Source organism: Strongylocentrotus purpuratus, unplaced genomic scaffold, assembly GCF_000002235.5.
Source record: "Strongylocentrotus purpuratus isolate Spur 01 unplaced genomic scaffold, Spur_5.0 spur5_scaffold_10, whole genome shotgun sequence".
In the NCBI taxonomy this organism is placed as follows: domain Eukaryota; kingdom Metazoa; phylum Echinodermata; class Echinoidea; order Camarodonta; family Strongylocentrotidae; genus Strongylocentrotus; species Strongylocentrotus purpuratus.
In genome coordinates, this window is record NW_022145595.1 from 7,016,546 (window position 1) to 7,044,529 (window position 27,984).

Sequence of the window (27,984 nt, forward strand, 5' to 3'; positions counted from 1 at the left end):
GGGATGGACTGTTTTTCTCCCTATCTCCAGGAGCTGGTTGGTATTAAAGTTTTGGTAAATCACTCAATAAAAAACGATGATTAAACGGGACACCAATGCACCATTATTGAACCATCTACGAGAAAGCGGCCTTTCTATACAGGTTGGTCCATGCCCAGACTATTTAGATCGACTTACTAACGGTAATGGGTCGAATTTAGCTGTAATTCGCTTGTTGTTGGCGAATGTTATTTATTTCGTTAGGCCGAAATTGATTTGGCTCAGAAGCTGAAAAGGGTGTGTAAACGGGCAAGGAAATTCACTATTTTTTGCCGTCATCATGAGTGAAATTCGCCAAAGGGAAGGTGAACAGATCAAGAAAGAATCCAGTGAAGATGGGAAACCCGGAGATAAAGAACTGAATCAGGAAGAAGAGGTGAATAATGCATTATATTTTTTTGTCGCACTTTTCCAGCAGTGACAGCTGTGCATCGGAGCCGAAACCTCCCCGTTCATTACGTGCGAGCTGTTGGTATAGTTATGATGTTATGGTTGTGTAAACTCAAAACTGTATGTAGACTCTAGGCCTAATCCTATGGCTATGAGTATGACTGCGCAGTACGCACCTACAATTTCACTCGAAATTGACAAGAATGTCTCTATTGGTTTCTGCTTAACCTTGATCTGATCTTCTTCCTAATATTTTAGAGTATAAGTGTGCTGAAAATGTTGTCAAAATTTGAGCAAGGAGTCGAAGAACAATGTAATTTTCACAAAAGACACAAGAAAAGAAAAGACAGCAGTGTCATTTTGGCATTGGAAAAAGAAATGCTCCAATATCTACCCAGTACCCACCCTTCACTTTAGATGCAATTCAGGATTTTTTATGCGAAAGATAACATTTTGAGGCTTGAGGATAAAACTAAAAGTATTACAGTGTGTATTTAAAGCTAAAGTCAGATATTTCTCACTGTCTTTACATGTTTTCTGAATGCATACAAATCGCTATAAATATAAAAAAGACCTAGAGGTCTAGACCTTGAAGACCTTGACCTTAACGGCCACACTTCGCCATCATGGTGATGAAGAGGCAAACATTTTGTGTTGGTTGCATGTTTTGTGTGATCAGAATCACGCGGTTACACGTATTTGCAGCTACATGTAACTCAGACATGGGCCTGGGCACTGTACTCTGTAGCCACATTTGACCGATTTCGTTCTTCAGAGTGGGGTTTGTGATGTGCCCAGTGGCTAATTGCATGTACCGGTAAATTGTAAGTGTGTGCGTTGAGGTTTTTACAGACGTGTGATCAATCAAGTGTGTTAAACACCTGGTATCATTGATGTACATTATGACCACTGGAGGTTTTAATTGGTGTGAGTACATGTACGTGCACTGTACATATACATGTAAAATCATGGACCTTGGTCCGATCGGGATGTTTTTGTGGTTTCATTTGTAAATGTAGCCAAAAAAATAGAGAGCCTGTTTCTCAAAAGCAACGACAAGACAGTCATAACTAACCCTGTAAGTTGGGGCTCTGATCGGATCGGAAGATAGGAGCGACACCCTTGCACCTTTGATCGGTATGTTGTAGACCATGTTTGTTGATATTTAGTGCCTTTTCATGACTTTGAAATTAATAATATTGGTCTAAGAGAAGAGGCAAAACATGCGGGCCGCCATCTTGGATTATATTGTCGGCATGCATTATAATCCAAGATGGCGGCCCGCATTTTTTTCCGATCATTTTTATTGATCGGCGATCAGAAATTATTATCCGATCACCCCTGATCGGCTCAAAATCGGCCCCTGATCCGATCATCTGTTACAGCACTAGTCATAACTTTATCACCAAACTACTGTATGGCACTCTAGCCATATATGTTTGACCGATTCTGTTCTTGAGAGTGAGGTTGTGATGTGCCCAGGAGGCCAGTTGGCTCAGTCGGTAAAGCGCCTGCCTGTCGAACCAAAGATTGTGAGTTCAAATCCAACCCAGGTGGATGACTGAAGCCTGCGTTGTGTGTTAACGTGCCCCTCCTCTGTTTCATAGATGCAGGCAATGTTAAGTGAAAAACGCTCTGTTCCTCGGATAGGACGTTAAATTGAGGCCCTACATGTATGTAGAGGAGAGTCACCACCTGAGCACTTTAAGAACCCACTGCACTACTCGCATAAGAGTAGGGGGAAATCCTGATGTACATGTAGTGGTCCATCTGCACACCCCCAATCGGTTACCGGGAGATACAGTGTATAATGCTTTGCGTAATCATCTTTGCACAAAGTAGCACTTAATGAGGAAGAAGAAGAAGGAGGTATCTCTTTTTGTGACATTACTATACAGTACATGTAGATACATGTGCATTGTGCATTTTGTTTCCTTTCATAAAGACTTTACTGGACTTACCCTTCCAAAATGAACATTTACAGTGTAAATGTGTTAAAAGCTGTACATTGTACATACACATGTACATGTAGGTTACAATTTCAGAAACACAACACAAAACAATGAAGTACAAAAAAAGACCTAACAAGCATCATGTCAGAGCAGATATATATGGGTAGACTAAGGTGATTGTGGCCCCCCTTTTTGATTGTCCAGGTCAGATTGATGTTGGTCAGGGTTATTGTGGCCCCTTTTTGTCATGACTAATTGATATTATAAATTTAGCAATAATTTGTTATAGTTATCATTAATGTCACTCAGGTATTGCTAATATAAATTGACACCAACCAATCAACAGTTTACTAAATATTCAAATTCGATGCATACTGTACTGTTTAAAGAAAGTTTATTCTTGATAACCCAAAAGCTTGCTACGGTCACAAAGGTTCGTACGAACGATAATTTTGTAGGAATCTCCGTTTTTCCATTGTCTTCCCGAATTTCCATTGTCTGAAAATCGTTCGTACTGCGTTCGTAGCAGTTCGTAATGGCATTTGTGACCGAGGCTTAAGGCTTGCCCAACAGAGCAACAACTTTCAAGTAATGTATGCAGACTGGATTCCAAGTATTCTAGTTCATTCACTATACCTGTTGGTCCCCAGGATAGACACATCCATAAATTTGAATGTTATTAAATTGGTCCAGCCAATTTCAGAAATAAGAAATCATATCAGTATATCAAAATGTACATTGAGTGATGCTATCTGAAGTATAAGCTCTCGAAGACAAAGTGACCACAATTACCCTATAGAGTACCGAAGCTGTGACATCATAAAAATCCATTTTTAGAATTTCTCAATTTTTTTTAAATTTTCTGAGAGAGCATCAAAAATAATGTCCAAATGTCGAAAACCAATCAAATATGTTAAGTATTGGCTGAGATATGAACATCTGAATAAAAAGATTGCCTATAGGAACTCAGTGTTATTTGCCCTGGCTCCTAATGGTTAGGAGCTAGGGCAGCACTAGCTGAGTTCCTATGGGGAGTATATTTATTCAGATGGTCATACAGTTGTATCTCAGCCAATACTCGACATATTCAATTGGTTTTCAACATTTGGACATTATTTTTGATGCTCTTTTAGAAAATGAAGAAAAAAATTGAGAAATTCTAAAAATAGATTTTTGATGACTTCACACTTCACCACTCTATAGGGTATTTGTGGTCTCCCCTACATGAACTGTGTCTAAGAGGCTGTTCACACCGGCATCTCTGCGCTATCTCTGCCGGTGTGAACCCGAGCTACGATAGCACGCCGGAAGTCATCGTTCTACACGCGGGGAATTTTATACTCATTCTATTTTGGTGCGATCTGAATCTGAATCGGTACAACTCAACACTCCGGGTTCGTGATAGCGCGCAAAATCTTTGACCGCTCTGACCTCATGACGTCACGCGTCATGGCAACAGGACCTCTCAAAAAAGGGGGTGCTACGATAGACCGCGCTATTTCACTGCGGTGTGGATCCGGCGAATGCCAATGGGCGGACCGTGGGTCGCACTACGGTCCCCCCTTGCAGTGTGAACACGCCCATATAGTCTTTAAAATTAGACACATCTCATTATCCGTTTCCATGTTTTGGTCAACATCAACTACAAAAAACATGGAAAAAAATACTATAGGCAAAAAAAATTGGTGGGCAGGGAAAAAACAAGCAAATAAACAATCAGACAGAAGACTGCATTATATGCACAGTGCAGAGACTACAGTCAGAATTTCCCCATGTTGTACATGCACAGTATGTAGCGTCTATGATAGCGTACATAATAATAATAATAATAATAATAGCCTAACAAGTCCACTCCAAATTTTATTAAACCGAAACGGAAATTCTTTTTGCCCAATTGATCGTGAGCCCGGCAGCCACTGAGCAGCGCCAGATCGACGTTGCTCTATCCCTTATTGTTGAACGCCAAACAAGGTAGACACATTACCACCAAGTCACACCAAGGTCTATGGGATAATGCAATTTTCAGACAAGGCATCTTTTTCATTAACGAACTTGGAACATATGTACATGCAGCACCTACAGTGTATATTTTTCGGAATCCGTCTTTGCAAACAAGGATCTGACTTAAAAGACTACTCCTCTTACATGTATGTTTTCCGATGGAGGCTATTTTTAGATGCTTGCCTCCATCTCAGTGTGAATACATTACCAGTTTGCCTTCCCATCTGTTTTTGCTTGATATGCCTGATGTACCCTAAAATGCAGGTGATTATTAAAAGGTACAAGTGTAGTGTCATGTCCACTTACATGTACATTTAAAGTGATAACCATTACTTGGACATTAAATAACAGATTTGATTAATAGTACCTTGTACCTTGTAGTTGTAGAACGAGACTTCTACATGAAAAATATTTGCTGGGGTGTGCAAAGTGCATCCACCTCAATGTGAATACATTTGTTATTTATTTATTTATTTCTGATGATATTTAGACAGGATGAGTCATCACCAATAATGATGGCCTTCCATGAGACCCTGTTAAACATAATAAAGTACAATCGTTTAAAAAAAAAAATATAAATATAAAATAAAAATAATAATAACAAAATCATGAACATAAATTTATAACATAAACAAAGAATAAGTAAGAACATGTATAAACATAAAGTATTTGGTATCGTTGTATTGAATGAATGGTTTATTAGTTTTGTTTTGCTTTGCTTTTTTGTTCAAGAAAACGTTTTTGCACATTTACAATGTATAATATCTTAATATAACATTATAATATTAAATTACATGTATCTGGATGCCTTCCCATTTATTTTGATGAATGAAACGCCTGCTTTAGACGAGCCTGATATCCCAAAATACATTGATCTAAAAGTACATATATACATGTAAATAATGTGCTAATATCATGTTCACCAAAGTTGATTGGTTTTTAGTACCAGTACATATTGTACTTTTACATTGAATTGCAATGAAAAAACAATAACACTGAAGACCGTAAGTACATTGTTGACATGGGCTCTTCCTGGAGGTTATTTTTAGATGCTTTCATCCATCTGTTTTGATGAGTGAAATGCATTTAGAAGAGCCTGATACCCATGCATGGATACAAATGCATGGATCCACAAGCACAATGTGCAAATATCATGTTCACCACAATTGATGGGTTTTTACCAGTACTTTTACATTGAAATGCAAATTTTAAAAAAAAGTTTACAATGAAGTAGACAAGAGTTCCCCATGGCAGCTATTTGTAGATGCTTGCATTCATCTCAATGTGAAATTCATTACCACTACATGTATGTACCGTACAGGGCAATTCCACGGTAACGGAAGGACACTCAGACAAGATTTTTGAACTTCAGGTTCATACTAAAAGAAATGTTTTATTAGTATGTATTAAACTATGGGGAACAAAATGTGTTTCAGTCAAGTGGAAAGCTTCGTCAACTTCACAAAGTTTGGATAAACACTAATTAACTGGAAAAACCATGTCCATTTTTATGTCCTTCCGTTACCGAGATAATTAATATGCACATTCTTAAACTACTTAACTATAATGACAATTTTTTGGGGGAGAATTAAAGGCACTTATATAGGTATTATATCTGCACTGTTTCACATCTTATACTAATAAAACAGTTCTTTTAGTATGAACCTGAAGTTCAAAAATCTTGTCTGAGTGTCCTTCCGTTACCGTGGAATTGCCCTACAGTAGGTCTTCCGATCTGTTTTGATGAAATAAATATATTTTTAGGACCCTGTTAGTAAAATGACACTAAAAATTGAATCCATTGTACATGTGTAAAAAAATGTGTAATATCATGTTCACCAAAATGTAGTTTTGATTAGTAATGAAGAATGCAATGTTTTTTCCTGGCGCTTAGACTTAGATGTAGAGGCTGTTTCTAGATGCTTGCATCAATCTCTCTTTGAATACATTACCAGTACATGCATGTCTTCCTGTCTGTATTGATGAAATAAATGGCTTTTGACCCATTGTATAGGCCCCTGGTAGTAGACATGCTTCCTAAAATCTCCACCGGTGCAATTATTTGCAATTATACAAAATTGAATTTGATGGAGTTTACTGGTAATAGGAAAATTGTGATATGAAGTGGAAGACACTATTAAAAGGTATTTTTATTTTCCGTGGACTTGGAGGCTATTTCTATGCACGTGCATCCATCTCAATGTGAATACATCACCTACATGTAGTACATATGTACAGTATTACCAGGATGCTTTCCCAATCTGTTTCTAAAGATTAAATGCTGCTGTTAAAAGAACCTAATAATACATTATATTTCTTTAGCGCTTATTACAATGTTTCTAAGCGCTTTACAAAGTTGTACTTAGATAATAATACATTAAATAACTATAATTAATATGTACTAATCAACCTACAATTAATTCAAAATACATACATAAGAACAGATACATCTAGTCAATACTGTACATATAGATACAATAGAATACAATTAATTTGGGGGCAAAACATTACAAATTCAAATTAAGGCAATTACATTACATCTACCGTGCAAAACACATTAAAGCTACAGGCTAACAGGGAGAATTAAAAAGGATTTAAAAGAATCTAATGAAGGAGCTTTCCCAAATCTCTAGAGGAAGTCTGTTCCAGAGCCTCGGAGCAGCTACGCTGAAGGCACGGTCTCCATATCGTGTTCGAGTTCTTGGACCCGGGGCCAGTTGCAGATGAGCATAGGTGGATGAGCGAAGTCTTATAGAGGTTGTCTGGGTCTTTGGTGAGATTAGTTCTGTGATGTAAATTGGAGCAAGTTCATGTTGGGCTTTGTAAGTTAGGATCAGGATTTTGAAGGTAATGCGTTGAGAGACGGGAAGCCAGTGAAGAGAGCGGAGGACAGGGGTAATGTTATCGTATTTTCTGGAACGGGTTATTAAACGAGCTGCAGCATTCTGAATTCGTTGAAGAGGTAGAACATGAGAGTCTGGTAAGCCGTAAAATAAACTGTTGCAGTAGTCAAGGTGTGATGACACAAATGCGTGGACTAATCGTTCAGTTGCGCTGGCCGTCAGGTACTTTCGTATTTTACCTACATGTATCTTGGAGATTCCAAAAGCTGCTGCTCGAGACTTTGAACGTATGTGGTCAGCCATGGTAAGATTCTTATCAAGAATAACACCGAGATCACGAGAGGCCTGAACACATCCGATAGACGTAATGGCAATAAAGGTACATTAGGAAAAAATACATGGGAGCGATGAGCTCAAACAGTAAGTGCTCTAGTAAAAACAATTAAATACTTTAATATCACTGTGAGGAAATCACACTACTACCACATCCAGGGAAAAAACACTTACACATTTTGAGGGTCTACTTTTCATGCTTGCTTGCATGAAAATAACACTCTTTATTTTGTTTTGCATTGAACTCTATGCAAATTTGGGGGGCTCTTTTATGACTTTCGGGGCACTTTTGGGCATTTCGGGGGCTAATTTGCCCTGAGCCCCCGTGTATTTTTTTTCCCTGACCACATCCTAAAAAAGCTAGGGAACAGAACAGAACAGTATTTTTACACTGGTGTATATGGCAAGTTTGATAATGTGTATTAAAAATATAAAGAAAACATGTGCGTTTCCAAATGGAGGTTATTTTAGGCCAGGGAGGTGTTTATAGGCATCTAAATCTTATTGTACATTTTTGGGGTTCTCCCTGTGGAAAGACAATGTACAGTATTAAATGGCAATCCAACCCTTGTAATAAAGTTATTTATAGGGTAGGGTAGGGAAATGTCACTATTAAATTAAGATGTGCATGGATCCATATCTTGTATTTGTACAGACAGTGTAATGGATACTGATAATACATGTACCGTGTATGTATGGCCTGGATAACACAATCAACCGCACTAGTTTCTGTTTTTGTTTTATCAGAATCAGACTTTTAAGTGTACATGTATGTGCAGATAAGGGCCCTGCATGCACAGACAATGTCAGACATGGGCTCGCGATCTAGCCTAACATGCAACCATAAACCATTTAAAGGTAAAGACCAGGCAGTTATGGTCATGCGATTGCATTGTGAAAGAAACGTTGTGGAATCGATCAGAAAAGGTTGATCATCTAGCATATAAGTATTGGTGTGTACTGCGTCTGCAAGGTTCTGGAATCATCAAAATGATACGAAATTTGGCCCAGTCTTCGTAAAGTTACAAGCACTGTACACAGAAAGATGTATATGGGACTATACGCACATGTGCGCGACACGTGCGTTTATCTCTCACAGACCATGTAGGTAAACTAATTTACAAAATATATCAATTAGTAGGCGGTTTCCCGGCAAAATTTTTATCATCATGTATTAGTCAAAGCACATTCTTTCACATGATTGGTAATAAGAGCTTCCATTTAATTTTTTGAAATTGGGGCGTTTCCAGTACTGGTCTTTACCTTTAATAGATTCTAGAATATTTGTACGTATATCTCACCAATGTATTTATAAGAGTAGGGGCAAGGGGGCGGGGGGCAATTTTTAACTCCTGACATATTCTTCTTCTTCTGGTATTAATCTTCAAAGGGCTATGCAGCCTTTCATGAAGATGAACTCAAAATTGCAAGTGGTGTGAGGAAGACAACAAATGGGGTAACTTCGGTATTAGATGCCTCAGGAGTAGGCCATGGAAGTTTTCTGATCAAGAAGAAAAGACAAATGCCAATTGTACATACATGTATGTACATGTAGTTAGCAGGTTAGGGAATCATTTGTGATTTATATTGTGGTAAGATTACTCTTGAAAACTAGACACATCCTCAAAAAACAAAAAAAAGAAACACAAAAATTACTGCTCTACAGTAAACAGCATTAGTTATTTGGCATATGTAATTATATTTCTTATATTATGTAGGCATAGGATATTGCAGGTACTGTATATGTATGAACAGTGCGTATGTAGTGGGGTAGAGTTCTGTACAGTGTATTTTTTTTGTAAGTTTACCATCATTTTTTTTCTTTCCAAGTTCATATGACAGAAATTAGAAATATATTTTGTTGTTATTTGTTTCTACTTGTTTGTACAGGTGTACACCTCAATTTACTTTCATACACATGTACATGTACAATGTATGCACTCAAAGTCTTGAGGGCTGATGCATAAATTATGTCCATGATCCAAATTAACCCACAAGTTCAATGCAGTTACTTTAATATCATTAAATTTATAGATAATTAACATATTTCACATATTCACAAGAGTTGTTGATCAGATCAAAGAGATGTTACTCCTTGATCAGATCAGAATACGTCACTTTGACGTCATACAGAGTGGGGCTTTCTTTTATATTTTTGGTTTCCATGGCAACTGATAGCCCCTTTTGTCCAGCATGAAGTGGCTCAAAGCAAAGTACATGCTGCAGCGCAATGCAGTTCTGTACTACAGGATGTTGAATTTCAGCATTTTAGAAAAGAAATAGCTAGGACGGCAAATGCATCCTATAGAGTGCAAATACATTTTCATACATTATTTATTATATTGCAAATTTACCAGTCATGTGCATGTGCAACTTGCATTTGCTTTCTTGCAAATATTATTTGATAAAGCTGCTGTACGTATACTATACAGGTCGGATCTGATACAGGTACAAACGTATTTCAAGAAATTATTATTAGTACTGGTATGGTGTATTTTGAGCACCTGAAATTAAGTTTCATGTAGAATTATGAAGAAAATGGTAGGCCTTCCAAAGTATCTGACATGTACATCTCATCTACAGCTGTACGTCATTTAATTATTTAATACATCTTTTAATAATTTAACAGAAATTCTCTTTTTGAAAAGGTTTGTTTTGCAAATCCAGAGGCATTGAATTCATACACTACAAATGTACATGTGATGATGAAGAATTCCTGTATGTAGTTTATTCAAGGGTTCTTTAAAAAAAAAAAAAATCACTTTGGTTGACATATTGCATAATTGTGGGCTTCTGACAAATTCCCCAGATTTGTGCAAGTTTACAGTCTCCTATCTCTTATGTACATAGTTATGATTGATATCATTCGCAAATAAGTTACGATTGATATCAACTCTTTGTAAGACGGGGCCCTGAGCTACATGTATATGTACACAAATTTTTCTAATGCACTCAGAATACTACAATGTAGTAATGTTAGTGGTACAATGTACAGTACCTGTTAGTCAAAATAGTGAAGAGCACATTAAATAATCCAAGGAAAGTAATCTTTAATGTTTCTGATCGATTGTATTACATGTACCTTGCACTACTACAATTATTATTGCCAGAAGTATTTACTTTTACCACAGATATACATGCAGACGCGTACGCAGGGGGGGGGGGGGGGTTAACTCCCCCCCCCCCCCCTCAATTTTTTTTTTAATTGTAAAATTATTTAGCATCTGGCTGAGTCATTGCGAAATTTTTGGGACCCCCACCCCCCAAAAAGTGTGCTCTTACCCCCCCCCCCCCCCCCCCCCCCGATCGATTGTAATACCTTGCACTAGTACAAGGCCTAAAATAAAAACTTGTTGCATTGCCCTTTGGGTGCCAAAACATGGGTCTGTCGGTCGAAAAAAATTTAATTTTTTAAACTTTTTTTTTGTCGCCCTCTCTGGACCGACATTTTTTCAGATTTGAATGTTTTTTGTTTTTTTTCCTTTTTTCCCGCCCTCTTTTGGCTGATATTTCTCAGTTTGTAATGCTTTAATACATGTGTTTCAGCGTCATCATTCCATTGATATCTTGTTCACCTTATAATTATCCATGGTTTGCACGAGTGAGAATTTTGGAATAATTTGATTTTATGCATTTATACCTATTTAAACAAACAAAATACATATTTTTTATTCATTAATATAAAAAAAATCTAAAAAACGAATTTAAAAAAAAGAAGCTTTTTTAAAATGCTGACCATAGATTTTCAGATGTTTGAGTCGGTCGCAAAGGGCAATGCAACAAGTTTTTATTTTAGGCCCAATTATTATTGCCAGAATTATTTACTTCAATCACTTTTACCACAGATATACGTGTACATGTACATGCAGACGCGTACGTTAACATTACTTGTAAGTCACAAACTCACAATAGTTTGATACTGTAAAAGTAATTATTATTTCCATCCCTCTGTGTCTGGTCGATTCTACTTACATTGTAGTGTTATTGGCATCAGTGCTATTGATAGAATGGCCGAGAATTCTTCGCTAAGTTTATAACATACAAATGTACGTACTGTACTATGTACACACTATACACTGTGGTCGTCTGGTTGACCACTTATTAAGTATAATGTAATTTTGGTCAGAATTCATGTACATGTACTTGCATGGCTTATCGAATACTTGTAATCCCTAAACCACACTCCAGAGATGGATTTTTCGATTTTTTTTTTTTTTATCGTGACGAAACACCGGATTGTGAGAAATATCGATGAATTTGCTTGCAGTGCAAATGCCACTACAGTATTAATGCCATTAACAGAGATTGCTCTGGCCGCCCACCCACATCAAGATAATGTAAATACAAGCATTGGCTGACTCTTGTTTGACCGCTTCAATCTGATAAGCATTCAAATGAATAAACAATATTTCCCCTCTGTCATTGAGCTGTTCTCTGCGGCTTTGAAGTGCCATACTACTGAACATGTACCAACTGGTATTTCAAAAAATACACAAACATGTTCATGTACATATGAACACGTTCATTCACATACAAGAAACAACTCAAAATATATATTTTTTCAATGATGCGTTTAATTTTGTTTAATATTTTTAAATATATATCGTTTTGTATCTTACTGTACGTTGTAAGTGTAGAATAAGGTATTGATATTGTTTCGTATTTAAGGTATTATCTTGGATGTACAGTAAAGTGCATTGAGAGTTCTGTCAGTTCTGAAATGCGCTATATAAAAATGTACTGTTATCATCATACATTGCACATATTACAAGTTCAGATGATTTAATATCACATCATGAATTTATGATCTCATTCAATGATTGAATTTCTTGAAACGAATCAAGTAAAGAAATCCTTGGAATTCAGAAATATTTAGTTATTTATTTTATTCATTAGTTTGTCACCAGGGTAAAACAATGGTTGTTCCATAGAGCCTGGAAAATACAATACAATTTCATGTCTATATATATTATATGAATACAGATAAAATTGTATGAAATATTATCAAAGTACTGTACATACATGTAGCATAAATCCTGCAAGTAGTGTGTTAGACCCCGTTCTCACTCACTTTGAAAGTGGTCTTAGTTAGACCGCTCCAGAGGAACGGGTCTTGAGGAACGGTTTGCGAGCGTTCACACTCCGAGCAGTTTTTATGGCTCAAACCGCTCCACGAGTCAAAGTGGTCTTGTTGCTATGGCAGCTCAGGTAGGCGGGTCAATTTTTTCGCGCGCGGAATACAAACCGTATGTACCGTACTACATGTTTCGCACGGAACGTCACTAGCTCACTTCCGCTCAAAGTACGCTTTCCGTTCACATTGCACGTTAGAGCGCTCTGGAGCGCTCTTAATAAGACCCGCTCCTCAAGACCACCTCGGAAGGTGGACTTCTGGAGCGGTCCAGAAGTCCGCTTCCTGGACCACTTTGAGCGTTCTCACTCACCTAAGAACCGCTCCTGAGGAGCGGGTCTTAGTTAGAGCGCTCCAGAGCGCTCCAACGAAGTGAGTGAGAACGGGGTCTTACATGAGCATGTGTAAACAATTTCAAGAAAAGTGAACTGAATTTATGACACAAAATGATTAGTTATTATTATTTATCATAAATACAGAATGCAATTTGTCAAGATGTTTGAGGTCAATTAGAGCACAATTCCATTTATATATAAAAAAAAAAAAAAGGTAAATTAGTTTCTATGCAAACAAAATTCTTGTACTCTGATACTGTTAATATTCATGCACTTTGTTTGATTGTTTTCTAAAACAAACACAGGATAGATCATCGGTACCAGTACATGTACCTGTTCAAAAGATAGACATTGTGAACAAATCTTTAAGTACCTTTTTTCTCTGACCAAATCAAAATTTGAAGATGATACATGTAGTAACATTTTTTGTGGAATAATATATTGGTGACATTTCTTATAAAAAAAAAAATTGAAGAAAAAATAATGCATGCACAAAGCATTTGCACATCTGGACCATGCTTTTCATCCGAGATAGCAGTTCATATATATGCAGCCCCTTCCCTCCCCTGCTCTTCTCTAAGATCAAATGAATGTTATTATTATTATTATTTTATTTATATATTTTGTAATTATTTTGTGATTATTATTATAATTATTGATGTCATTATTCTTATTACAGTGTACCGTATAGTTTTATTCAACTCCAATTGATTCATTAATGCGTTATTGGTAATTCACATACTGTACATTACATGTATAAAACATGGTGTTTTACATGAAAGGCAGCTCAGGATAGACTGGTACATCATGCATCGAATAATAACACATTTTACCAAACAAATGCAATCTTATTAAAAGACACACGTATTTGAACAGACATGAACAAGTAAATTGACTCATTGAGTGCATACACAGGTGAATAAAATAAATTGTAACGAGGCACGTAACAAAGATCTGTGCATTGAGTTTGGTTACAACACTGTACATTACGAAATGGCCAATTATCAGTTTTGTTTTGTTGTATCTTGTCAGAAACCCGTAGCAGCGGGATGTGTTCCTCCTGAGAACCTGGGCCTACCGGAGATCCAGGAACCGCCCATCCCACCTCAGAAGGACAACATCCCACTCTTCTTGAAAGGACTGCCTCCGAGGTTTGTCTTAATTGCACAGTGCACATGTAGTCTGTTCGGAGCCACAAGGACGTTACTCATCTCACTATACGTGTATTCAGGGTTAACGTCCTTCTGGCTCCAAATAAATGATATTTAATGAAAGTAAAAGTAGTCTAGTGGATGTTATAATACCTCAGAGGAATAATAGTTGAGAAAATTATAGTTTAGAGTTTAAATAATTTTAACATCCCACTCTTCTTGAAAGGACTGCCTCCAAGGTTTGTCTTAGACAATGCACATGTCGTTTTTTCGGAGCCGGAAGGGAGTTAAAACTCATCTCACTGTATACAGGGTTAACATCCTTCTGGTTCCAAACAGCCAATATTTAACAGAAAATGACAGTAGTCTAGTAGTAGATATTATGATAGCTCAGATGTATAATAGTTGAGAAAATTATAGTTTAGAGTTATAAGAGTTTACACTGCCTCTGTCTTGCACAATGCACATGTTCGGAGCCAGAAGGGCGTTATTACTCATCTCATTGTAGTTTACATCCTTCTGGCCCCGAACAGACACTATTCAACGGAAATGACAGTATAGTCTAGTGGATGTTATTATAGCTCAGAGGTATAATAGTTGAGAAAATTATAGTTTAGAGTTGTAATAGTTTAGAGATATAATAGTCCGGAGATATGATATGATAAGAGATATGATTGTTTAGAGGTATAAAAGTTTAAAGGTGTAGACCCATTCTGGTCTTGCAATTGCATTGTGAAAGAAACGTGGAATCGATCAGAAATGGTTGATCATCTAGCATATAAGTATTAGCGGTACTGCAAGGTTCTGGAATCATCAAAATGATAAGAAATTTGGCCCAGTCTTGGTGAAGTTACAAGCACTGTACACAAAAAGATGTATATGGGACTAAGCGATATCTATCCAGTCTGGCAAAATTTGTATTAAAGTGTATTAAAGATATAGTCCGGCAAAATTTGTATCATCATGTATTAGTCAAAACATATTCTTTTACATGATTGGTAATAAGAGCTTCCATTTCATTTTTTGAGAGAGGGGCGTTTCAAAAAACTGTATCATCACATACATTAGTCGAAACATATTCTTTTACATGATTGGTAATAAGAGCTTCCATTTCATTTTTTGAGAGAGGGGCGTTTCCCAAGATAGTCTATATCTTTAATACACAGCTTAGATATATAGAAACTGCCCCCCCCCCCCCCAGAAGGATAATGTCCCAGTTTTCTTGGAAGGGGCTACCGCCAAGGTGTGTCTTGCACATTATACACATGAACATGTACATCTCGAAGAAAACAAAAATAGTTTGGTGAACATTATTGCCCCCCCCCCCAATACAATAGATCATTTCTTCTTATTCATCTCAAATGCATGTCACTGTGTATTCAGGGGCATCGCTATCCACTATGCAATTTCTTTTAGGGGGATGTACAAGTAGGATCACAATTTTCCAACAAGGCATCTTTTTTATGAAGGTACATGTACTTGGAACATATTATACAAATTATACACAACAGAAAAATTATTCATGGATTTGTCACACCCTGACACCCCTCTGTCAACGAACCTGTATACAAATAGGTTCGTTGTTGGGATGATTTGTGTGAAAAAACTGTGAATGCAGTCGGCAAAGCAGGAGTGCAATGTTTCAGGACATGGACATGTAGTACTAGAAATGTATATGTTTCAAATGTATGGGAACATGTCATTACAGGTCTTTTATCTGTTGCAAATACACATGCAATTGTTTATTCTCTATAATATCTGCTGTACATTTTTATATGTACCTGTCTTTCCTCTTTCTTGTGTTTGTGTGTTCTCGTTTACCTGGCTATACCAGTTGTTATATTTTTGGTTTAGTATTCCTCCATATGTGTTATTTTGCTGCTTTTTTATCTTTTTATTTTCTCCAACCTTTTTTCATTCTCTCGTTTCTTTTTCATTTCTATACAATATTTTTATATTGTGCTATTTACTTTTCTGTTAAATATGCGTTCAGCTGATCGCTGTTCTAACTTTAAAATTTCTCTCATTCCCCAAATTTCCTCCACCGATGATGTTGCCTGTCATAATTCATAGGCAAGTTTTTATCATTGCTCTTATCCTTTCTTATCCTTTCAGATGGCAGAATTATGTTATCCGTACAGCGGTATCCTTTGCCATGGTGTTTGGGTATGCTCTCATCATCTACGCTGGTCCTGTAGGGCTCACTGGATTGGTAAGCCCCAGCTGTTAGGACCACATCTTTCTAAAGGCGACCCCCCCCCCCCCCCAATTGAAAAAGTCCTTAATTTTGTCTATTTGTTGAGCAATATTGTTTATCATGGTGTTTGGATATGCTCTCATCATCTATGCTGAACCTATATGTCTCAGCTCCGTCCCTCACAGATAAAGTATGGAGGTATCCTCTTTTTTCTTTTGGTTTAGTGGAGAAATACTGTTTGCCTTGGTGCACCCAAACTGATTTTTTTTTAAAATCTGATGGACTTACATGTACTTGATATGTAAATTCCAAATGTTATGTTAAAAACGAAGAAAAAGAAGAAGAAGAAGAAAAAACACTCTTCTTCTGAGCAAGTTGACTTTTTACGTGAAAATGGAACCAGTGTTTATAAAGTAAACATAATTTTTCATGAAGATTATTGTTAGTCTTGCCACATTCCAAAGACACATTCATATAAGTGGGGGTAATTCCATTGTAATCAAGTGACACAAAACATGTTTTTCAACTTTAATCAAATACTGGTTCAACTTCAAGATGATACCTTTATGAAGTTATGATCATGATAATTAACCGCCCCAACAAAGTCATGTAAAGAATTCTTGGACTCTAAAATACTTTAAAACCCCACTGCACTACTTATACATTGTAGCTACTATATGGCAAACAATGCCTAATTGGTACCTGTTGGTCCCCATGATCCTCTGTTTCTTATGTTAATTGAGAGCTGATTTGATGAGATAACCACCTGTCAGTGACCTTACAGGGAGATCTAATCCCCCTGGCCAAACTAGTGCAGACAGGCTTTAAACATGAATTTGCACCTTTCTCATCCAGATCCTACTGATCGAGGTGATGTGCTTCAAAGAGATCATCAGCATCGGACACGCTGTCTATCGTACACAGAACCTGCCCTGGTTCAGGACGCTCAGCTGGTACTTTCTTGCCTGTGCCAACTACTTTGTCTACGGACAGAGTCTCAAGGATTACTTTGGCATCGTGCTAAGAAGAGAGTTGGTAAGTAGAGGGAAATAAGGGAAATAACTTGTTTTAAAGGCAAGAAAGCTTAGCCAAATGTAATTTAGCAAACACACACGTCCGGGACAGCAGTGGTAGCGATGTTGGTAAAATAACCTGCCTTTTAAGAGAAAATCTTGGATATTGAATCCACATGTATGATATGGTGTATGACATTTTCATATCCTTCAGTTTGTGTGCCTATCTTTTAACCATTTTTTTTTCACATCAAAATGGAGATTTTTCTTTATATGGTACTAGGATGCCCCAGTAACACATATTATAAGATGATGACATGGATCCTAATCAAATGATTGGCTGAAAGCGTACACGTGACCAGGCATTTATTTTGCCTGACACGTATTTGGATAATGGCCGGTCATTATCCAATTCTAATGACCGGTCATTAGTAAAATCATTTTATAAAACATCATTTTATAAAACATAATCTTATAAAACAAATAATACACATCATTTTCTTTGAGCATTAGTAAAATTACCCACACTTGGTACCTTCAAAACAGGCCAAACACCCTTGGCTATTGACTTGGGCGTGTTAGACTGTTCTAAAGGTACCATGGTGTGGGTAATTCTTTAAAATGCCCTCACTGCTGTGTATTATTTGTATACTGTATGATTGCCCCCATTGTAAATTGTTTGATCACTGAAAGCTATCATAAATCTTTTAAGCTGAATCATTCTTTTGATATGGACAAAATGTGATATTCTCTTTTTGTTTCCCTTATTTTGCAGCATGTCTTGCAGCCCTTCATTGACTATTACAGATTCCTCTCCTTCTGGCTGTATGTTATTGGTAAGTGACAATAGTTTGAAGGGTTTATTGTCGTTTGGTCTACAACCAGTTCATCTACTACCCAATTGGTCTAATCCCATATGGTCTACACCCAGCCTGTCTACTATCCACGTGGCCTAATGATCACTTTGTCTACTTATCGTTTAGTCTAATGACACTATGCACATGACTGACAAAGAAAGCGGACAAAATATACAGTTCCTCAGGTAGACAAAGGAACATTCCTTCACTGCTATTATGTAAAAACTTGTAGAACTGGCTACCCCCAGGGGGGTGTTTCATAAAGCTGTTCGTAAGTTACGCACGACTTTATGCACGACTGGTGATAAGTTCTTGTGCTACATGTAAATGATTGAGAATCTGATTAGCACCCAAGAACATGTTCCAGTCGTGCGTAAAGTCGTGCGTAACTTACGAACATCTTTATGAAACACCCCCCAGGTGTCACATGCATATTCACTTTTTACATAATAGCAGTGAAGGGATGTTCCTTTATCTACCTGAGGAACTGTATATTTTGTCCACTTTCTTTGTCTGTCATGTTCATAGTGTGACCATTTAGGCTAATAGTCATTGGTCTAATTTCTGGTTGGTCTAATCTTCGATAAGTGTACTACTCATTTGGTCTATTGCTCATTTAGTCAAATTTCAAGTATGTCTAATTTCCATATGGGGTGGCATTCTCATAAGTCTCGGGACTAAGTCCAGACTGAACAAGAATTTTAGTTCACACTTCTATGGAATGCTAGGTTTCATCTTCCTCCTTCAATATTCATGACAAATATAATCTACCAAAGACTTTGTTTAAATTCAGTTCATTCTCATATTATCTTTTTCTTCCCATTTCATTGCAAGATTAATTTTTTGGACACTTTTCATTGAAGGATTAGAATAATCTGTACAGGGTAAATGAGTTGGCAACAGGCACTCCATAGAAGTGTGGACTAAGTTAGTACGCGCTAACTTGGTACGCACTACCGGAATACCACCCATGGTCAAATAAACATGTAATCATAAATAATAAAAATCATCAAATTGGGTAGGAGACAAACTTGTTGTAGACCAAACGACAATTCACTGTTTGAAGGAGCATTCATCCAGGTTGATTGCGTTCTTCTCTACTAACTTAAAATGAGCTCAAATGAGTCTGGTGAATGTCAATGTAGACTAGCCCAACTGCCCCAAAGTCTACCAATGGTAGAGTAACATGTAGTTACATATTAGATCAGGCTCATATCCAATTATTGTCATGGAAACGAGGGAATATTCAATATTATGATGTGTGGAATTTGTTAACTTGTGTGGAGGCTTAGCTATACAGGAGTCGAGCTTAAATTTTGAAAGTTAGCATTTAATCCCAAATAAATATGTTAGTAAGACTCTGACGAACATGTGTGAGTCAATAACTAGAAGGTTGGAAGAAGAGAAAAGTTTTCCTTTGACGATACCTTGAATGTCATTTTCATGAATATGTAAGACATTTACTTTATATGTTGCCATCACAATCAAAATGTTATAAAAGTTGTAGTGTACATGTACATGACTCTTCTTTTCGACTGAAAAGTCTTTGGGATCATAAACATTTATCTCTTTCATTAATTTGTATTAAGATGTGATTGAATTCATGAGAAGTTCTATTGTTTTTTCCTCTCTCTCTCTCTCTCTCTCTCTCTCTCTCTCTCTCTTTCTCCAGGCTTTATGATGTTTGTCCTATCACTCCAGAAGAAACAATACCTTGTGCAATTTACTCTGGTAAGTTTGGTTCATTCCTTTCTCACTCTATACCCTATACACACTACGGCTAGTACTTCTAGTAGTGTATTACTCACAATATTATTCATTTTCATCGTACATGTATTTCTATGAGCATGCAGAAAATAGACTACGATATAGTTTCTTTTTTTCAAAGCTCCCCATCTGAAGCTTCATACTTCAATTGCACTGTGTGCCTTTTTTGCTGTTATTATCGCCATATCCTAGTCATTGTAAGGTTTAAAGCGGGACTGCATTTGTAGCTACTTGCGCCCTCTATACAGCCAACAATATCAAAGCGGTATCTGTTGGTCCCCCATGGTCCCCTTTTTCTTATTTTAATTGAGAGCTGATGTGATGAGATAACCACCTGTCAGTGACCACGGTGGGAGGTCTAATCCCTCCTGGCCAAACTAGCGCTGATAGGCTTTAAATCTTTGTGCCTTTGTGTGAATTGGATTAGCTCCTCTTGAGGCCATCCTAAGAAAAGTTTCATAAGCGATTCAGGGCTGTAAAGTAGTATTGATTTCAGTATTAATACTAAAAATTGATAGGTTTACTTGTATGATTTCATGCCAAATATCAAGTGTAAGTTGTTAAGTTCTTCATTAAAAAAACAAAATTACTGGGTACATTCAGATGTGTTTTGTAAACATGGATTGTTAATTTTTTTGTTTTTTTGTTTATTTGTTTTTTTTAAATGGATTGTCAATTTAATATGGGCTCTTCAAAAGGTACATTAAAAACAAATCATATACATTTTTTAATTACAATTCAAGAGAAAATTATGACTTTTTTTTTTAATGTCAATTTAGTTTGTCGCTACTCTGCATTTTTCTATTTTGCATGCATGCTCTATGTCCTTCTAGGAAGAAATTAATGGCTTGGAAGTGTAGACATATGTACCTTTTATAAATTTTGAATTAAATTAATGTATTTCTTAATTGCCATTGAACATTTCTCCTATCCTGCTCTAGTTTGGCTGGACCCACATAGCCCTACTGATCGTGGTCACTCAGTCCAACCTCATTGTCCAGACGCTCTTTGACGGCATGATATGGTTCCTCCTCTCAACCACCTGCGTCATCTGCAATGACATCATGGCATACATGTTTGGTAAGTCCTCAGGATTCTTGGTACAGTCAAACCTGCTTTAGTGACCACCTGTATAGAAAGACCACCTGTAAAGAAAGACCACCTTTCAATAAAGACAACATTTTTAATTTCCCTTGAACATGGTTTCTCATTGAAGTTGTCCTAAAGGAACCTGTACATAAAGTCCACTTGCCTATAAAGATCACTTCTCTTGTCTCCTTTGAGCTGTATTTATATACAGGTTTCACTGTATAATAATTTGTTACTTTTAACTAGATGAAATTGACCAATCACCCAGAATTGTTTCGCTCTCTTGGCCTATAATAATATTAGGCCCTTGTATAGCGCATATATCACTATACAACGTCACTATACACTTCCAAAGAGCTTTGGAAATTATTACCCTAGCTTTAGCTCGGGCAGCCGTAATCAGCACACAGTGCATTTTAAGGAATAATCCGACCAGGTACCCATTTACCTCACCTAGGCTGAGTGTGGCAAATGTAGATTCATATCTTGCCAAAGGGCACTTGAACTGCTGACCTTGTGATCCACAGTTCAGTGACATATCCAATGTGACAAAGTGCATACAGACTACTTAATAGTAATATCATATAATCTGGATTTATATAGTGCCTTATACGAAATACTGTCTCTATTTAAAGCCCTTAACAGATAATATTATCCTAGTCATCGGATTCCTTCACGCACAATGTGCACCATCTCCACTCCCTGGAGAGTATTCCTACCATTCGGTCACTGTGAAGGCATATGGAATTTACTAACACATGATGTCTTGCACTCTCTCAGTAATCTTTGCAATGTTGAATTCTCTCTCTCCCTCTGGTCTTGCAGGTTTCTTTTTTGGGAGGACATCACTGATCAAGCTTTCACCTAAGAAGACATGGGAAGGTTTCATTGGTGCCCTCTTCTCCACCGTTATCTACAGCTTCTTTGTGAGTACATCTGTGCATCATAAATGATACATATATAAGATCTATGTTTGAAAGAAAATGAAGAAGTCCTATGCTAATCATCTAAACCTACAGAAAAACAATTCTATGAAAGCCACCCTAGTAAAATTCTGTTTTGTTTTGTCTTAGTATTATTTTATTTTGCAAAGAAAATATATAACAAAAAGGAAAAGGTATATAATGCAACCACCTCGATGCCACTCATAAAAACCCCACATGACAGTGAAATATATCAGTACAGATTTCTTCATTTTTACCTTGGATTATACGGTAACTGGAAATATAAAAAGTTCTTTGTAATGGCCATCAAAGGTAGATTGTGATTTTTCAGAGTTAAATTCATGAGCAATAATTTACATTTGTTCTTCATTTTCTCCTATTTTTTTTTATACATGCAATAGATTTATACCTTTTCCGTTGTGAGCTCTTAGTTTTATCCAGTTTTAACTGGTATGTACAATGTCAGGGTTAGGCAAGTTAAAAGGCAAAAGAACATCCAAGATTGTGTTAGTTCAATTGTTAAAAAAAAAAATTGTGGACAAAATATTTTCAACATGCACGCACTAACCTGTTGAAAAACCTACAAGTTTACCACGTTGAAAGGGAATTAGAATCAAATGAATAAATCAATAATCCAGGACTCTACTATTATATTTGTATTCTTTGTGTATTTAATATGCAGATAATTTTATGTACACCCTATTGCAGATGCTTGTCTTTATTTAATTTTCTTTTCTTTTCTCCCTGTTCGCAAAATCTTTGTGTTTAGTTGACGAGATTTCTCGCACAGTTCCAGTTCTTCACTTGCCCAGCAGAGGTAAGCTTGTGTAATTATGTGCCTGAGTGTGTATGAGAGGGGTGGCAGGGGATGTAAATGTTACTTCCCCTTTTCTCCACCTCAATATTCCAATATTAAAGGCATCGTTTAACAATGTAAAATCTGAGATGCATGGCCCTACGTGTTGAAATTTCGATTTCCAATCATAAATATCTTGATAATAAGATACCAGTAGGCGATCGGCTTGTACTGTACAAGTCACAGGGTTCCTGACTGACTTAAAGGTTTTTGCCGCATTTATTTATGTGTACATGAATGGCATCTGAAATGACCCATATGTTACCTACTCTGTACGATATCTACAATTCTATTTTTTCCTGCTAACTGGATTAATATCCCCAGACCAAATATATTAAGGAAAATTACAATTTCAATGTCATTTGTTCTTCAGTTTCCATCATTCTTGGTACCTTTGGGGGCAGCATCAGAGTCTTTAGGAACGCATAGGGAAAGCCCAAAGTATTTTCTTAAAAAGGCTACATTCATCATGTTTTGAAATCTATTACAAGATTATTTACAAATTATTGCACTTGATGGAATTTGAGATAAAAGACAACCAATAAAACTTGCCCATGCACAGATGAGTTTATTTGAACGAAGACATCCCCTTCGAAAACATTTTTTATGCCTCCGCCACCGAAGGTGGTGCCGGAGGCATCATGTTTTCGGGTTGTCCGTCCGTACGTCCGTACGTCCGTCCCGTTTGACCGTTATCACAATATCTCAAGAACCATTTAAGATTTAAACTTAAGACTCGGGAATAGTATTTATCACCATAGGAAGACGATCTGATTAGATTTTGGAGTACGTAGGTCAAAGGTCACAGGTCACAGAGGTCAACTTATGAAATTCCTTGTATTGACTTTGTTAGCGCGATATCTCAAGAACCATTTGAGATTTAAACTTCAAACTTAAGGATAGTATGTATCACCATAGGAAGACGATCTGATTAGATTTTGGAGCACGTATGTCAAAGGTCAAGGGTCACAGAGGTCAACTTATGAAATTCCATACATTGAGATTGTTATCATGATATCTCAAGAACCACTGGAGATTTAAACTCCAAACTTGTTTAAATTGCTCTATGGCGGAGGCATCATTTTCGACTGCGCGCAGTCAAAATTCCATCTAGTTTTAATTTCATCATGATGTTATTTTCCACTAATCTCAATGTATAATCTTTGCTAGTATGATGAAGACAGCATGGTGTTTAGAATGGAGTGTGAGCCGAGCGCTACGTATCAAGTCCGAGAGTACATCCTGCCAGGATTCATGCAGGCTCTTCTGGGATATGTAAGTCATTTTTGCCATTTTTATTCTTTGTTCCTTTATTTGAAAAGGCCTCATTTCTTTCTACTCCACCATACAATACAGAGCTACGTGCACATCCACCATTCACTACACACTTTCTTCTTTTTTTCAATAGTTTTTTTTATTGATTCCAAACAATACAAATCAGTCTTAGAAATAAAATACAATTGTTTTTCCTTGACATGAATTCAAAACATTATCATTACATAGATTGTACGATTGATGAAAACAATAATAGAAATCAGTTGTAACATAAAACAAATAACCCCATCCAACCAAACACACTACTACCCCCCTCCCCACCACATTTCCACCACACACTGTTCCTAGCCTCCTCGGAATACCCCAACACACACACAACACGCACGTACACCAACCCACAATACACTCATAAACTCCTACAAAAAGATTGTATGAATACTTTTTTCATTTGAATTTCACCTTAAGAACATTCTTTTGAGGCTGCCGTCCTAGTCAAGTAAGTCCCCCATGATCCCCCTTTTTCTTATGTTAATTGAGGGCTGTTTTGTTCTCAGCCAATCAAATGCCGTGATTTCATAGTAGCTTGTAACAGTAATTGTAATTTGTTATCGATAAAGATTTGTATGAAACAGGTCCCTAAAACGTTGCAGTCTTTTCTTGATGTTTATAAACCCCTAAGATTGTGTTCATTTGTCATGTGTGTAGGGTGGTGTTCATTGGGAGACGGTGAACCTGATGCCGGCCCAGATCCACGCTCTAGTCATCGCTCTCTTTGCTTCTCTGGTCAGCCCATTTGGAGGATTCTTTGCCAGCGGGTTCAAGAGAGCTTTCAAAATCAAGGTGAGATAATAAACTGTCCTATAGTATAGATAATAATCTGCATTTGCCACTCTCCACCCAGATGTAGCAAACGGGTACCCGGTAGATGGAAATTCCTTGAAGGCTTGAGGGCCATATCACGGTAGATCGGCTAAAGCTTAGGTAATATTATGATTGCAGGGCCCTTAGGGAGAACAGTATTAATACTGATGAGGCTACCATGTACCAATTAACCATGTTATTATTAGTATTATTATCATAGACATCCCCTTGAAGTTTATTTACAGACATGTAAAATTCAAAGTTTGCCTTAAACTTATCACTTCTTTTGCAGGGTTTCATTTACTAGTATCAAAAGGGTACTTTAATACTATCCATGCTTGTACACCGCACCAGACCCATTAAATAATACACAATATCCTGTATGGTGAACTGTACATTATGAGGAGAAGAAGATGTTATTCAGGACAAATATCTCATGTGAGAGTGTCGTGGCCAGGTGGTTTAAGATGTTTGACTGGAGATGTGAAGGTTGAGGGTTCGAATCCTGACAGGGCACTAATATCCTTTGGCAAGATATTTACCTGCACTTGCTACTCTCCACCCAGGTGTTGAATGGGTACCCGGTAGGATGCGACCGTCATTGTTGGTCAACAGTTTTTGAGCATCAAGTAACGCCTGGCTAGAATTCTCCCCAGGAAGTGGAGATTGTGCACACATTGTGTGCGGGCAAGCAATGAATCCACTCCCTGGGTAATAGTATATCTGTAAAGTGCTTCGAGACATTGTATTAAGCGCTATATAAGTGGAATATTGTTATTATTATTATGTGACAAGGGCTCCAAATCATCAATTTGTTGGTTATATTTCACGTTTGCAGGATTTTGGAGATGTTTTCCCCGGCCATGGAGGCATCATGGATCGGTTCGACTGCCAGTTCTTAATGGCTTCATTCCTCTATGTCTACATCCAGACTTTCCTCAAGTAAGCATAAAAAGTCCTCTCACTTTAACTTTAGCTGTTAAAGATACAGTTGAGTTCTGGTCATGCGATTGCATTGTGAAACCAAACGGTTTGGAATCGATCAGAAAAGGTTGATCATCTAGCATACAAGTTTTGGTGTGTACTGCAAGGTTCTGGAATCATCAAAATTATAAGAACTTTGGTCCAGTCTTGGTAAAGTTACAAGCACTGTACACAAAAAGATGTGTATGGGACTACACAAATTGTGTCCGGGGTTACCTACCTTGAGTTCCTTATATTTCTATGCTCATTGCTCAGTCAGTACACATTTTCTACCAAAATTCAGTGTAAGTTTTGTTTGATTCTGTGAGAATTCATTTTCTTTTTTGTACCAGAACTCAAGTTTATCTTTAACTCTTTATATGCCACACAAATAATCTCCCTGTGCCTCATTGTATTCATCATGGGATAGATACACTAAAGACTTCAAGATTTTAACTGTGTTCAGTGCAAGATTGATCTATACCGGCGTTTCAAGGGTCATCAAGGGGCGTTGTGGCGTGCGCCTGTTATCCAGCCACCAATGGAAGGTACAAACTGATTCAGCAGAGGACGCAGGTTCGAAACTGAGTCACGTCTTTCGAATGATGACGTTAAAGGTCGTTCTAAGACGTGAATAATCATATCTGATTGATGCACGACTGTAAAAAATCCAATTACACACACACATTATCAAGGCTGAAAATTGATGATTTCGCAAAGCTATTGTGTTCCACAAAGCAATCTTCCATCAATTATTGCTTATTGTTTTGTTCAAATATGCATGTGTGGTAAACAAGCGACCGAGCCATGTGGAAAGGTGAAGAAAGCAATCAAAGTGTTGAGATTTTCCTTACATTCATGCAGCTGAGCCGGTGTAATATTAGAGCACCTAGGGCACCTAGGGCTATAAAAAATATCCAGTATCCAAACAAAACATAACATTAGCCCGAATGACAAAGAACTGGTCGGAATCTAGTTGCAGTGACTGCGATATTAAAAGTTTATAAACCTCTCTTTAGAAATCTAGCCATCTGATTGGTCGAAATTGGAGTCGTGATTTTAGCCATTCCCGTAAAGAAACGAATGATGCCAGTAACGGTTAATAGTTCATGAGTGAGATTCCTGAAAGATTCCGGGTACCGGGGAAATAGTAAAATTTTGATGAGATCCCCATTGGTTTACGTGTTAAAACTTACTTTGTGCGAGCGCGGACACAGTGCTTTTTGTCTGCGATTCCCAAATGATTGTAAAATTCTATCATCTTTCCAGCGAAGATTAACAGACAGTGTCTGATTTTTCTGTGATGTTTTAACCAATCTTTACTCAAGAAAAGGATAAGGTAAGAATTCTAGGTAGATTTTTGTGTCAATTCGGCATATACAAAATATTTACTGCTTTAATATTCGAGGCCTGGTTGTTTCTATACTGGCTGTCGGGGTTCCAGGCGCGCCTCGGATCATGGCAGGATGTAACGTCCCCTTGAGCCTATAGAAACAGTGATGCCTCTCATAGTAGTCAATATACCTATATTATATTATTATTTCATCTCTCCTCCCTTCTGTTGCCTTCCAGAACTGCCAACCCGACAAAGATTACGCATCAGATACTCAACATGGCCCCGGAGCACCAACTCTACATCTTCAACCAATTAAAAGACAGCCTCACCAAAAGTGGAGCCATAGAAGCTTGAATCCCAGTCTCAGACAAGAGAGGGCGCCCTAATCAATAATAGTTTCAGCTAGATCCTTGAGTCACAGTCATTGTATATTTGTATACTATTCAACTCAACACAGTCAGATGGTAATTTTGTATCCATTGTGATATCTGTGTAACCCTTGGTGAAGTCAATTCCGCTTTCCAAAAAGGACACAAAGAATATTCCTTTTCCTTTTGTTTTCCTTCTTTTTTAAAAAGCCCATCTGCACTAGTGTACAGGAGGGATTAGACCACCCTGCAAGGTCACTGGACAGGTGGTTGTCTCATCAAC

At 37.3% G+C, this 27,984-nt stretch overlaps 1 protein-coding gene across 2 annotated transcripts; it reads left to right on the plus strand.

The window, feature by feature from the left end:
• Window positions 1–236: 236 nt before the first annotated feature.
• LOC590057 (phosphatidate cytidylyltransferase 2) lies at window positions 237–27,975 on the plus strand. 2 transcript variants are annotated; one of them, XM_030979329.1, is made up of 13 exons: window positions 237–415; window positions 14,057–14,175; window positions 16,291–16,387; window positions 17,228–17,407; window positions 18,161–18,221; window positions 19,915–19,973; window positions 20,951–21,089; window positions 21,924–22,024; window positions 22,812–22,859; window positions 24,069–24,173; window positions 24,879–25,013; window positions 25,873–25,976; window positions 27,570–27,975. In XM_030979329.1, the coding sequence occupies exons 1-13, from the start codon at window positions 320–322 to the stop codon at window positions 27,685–27,687; spliced, it is 1,362 nt and encodes a 453-aa protein (XP_030835189.1). In that variant the 5' UTR covers window positions 237–319; the 3' UTR covers window positions 27,688–27,975. The 2 variants fall into 2 exon arrangements, with proteins under 2 accessions (XP_030835189.1, XP_030835190.1); XM_030979330.1 differs by lacking the exons at window positions 237–415; window positions 14,057–14,175 and adding an exon at window positions 14,386–14,414.
• Window positions 27,976–27,984: the final 9 nt, after the last annotated feature.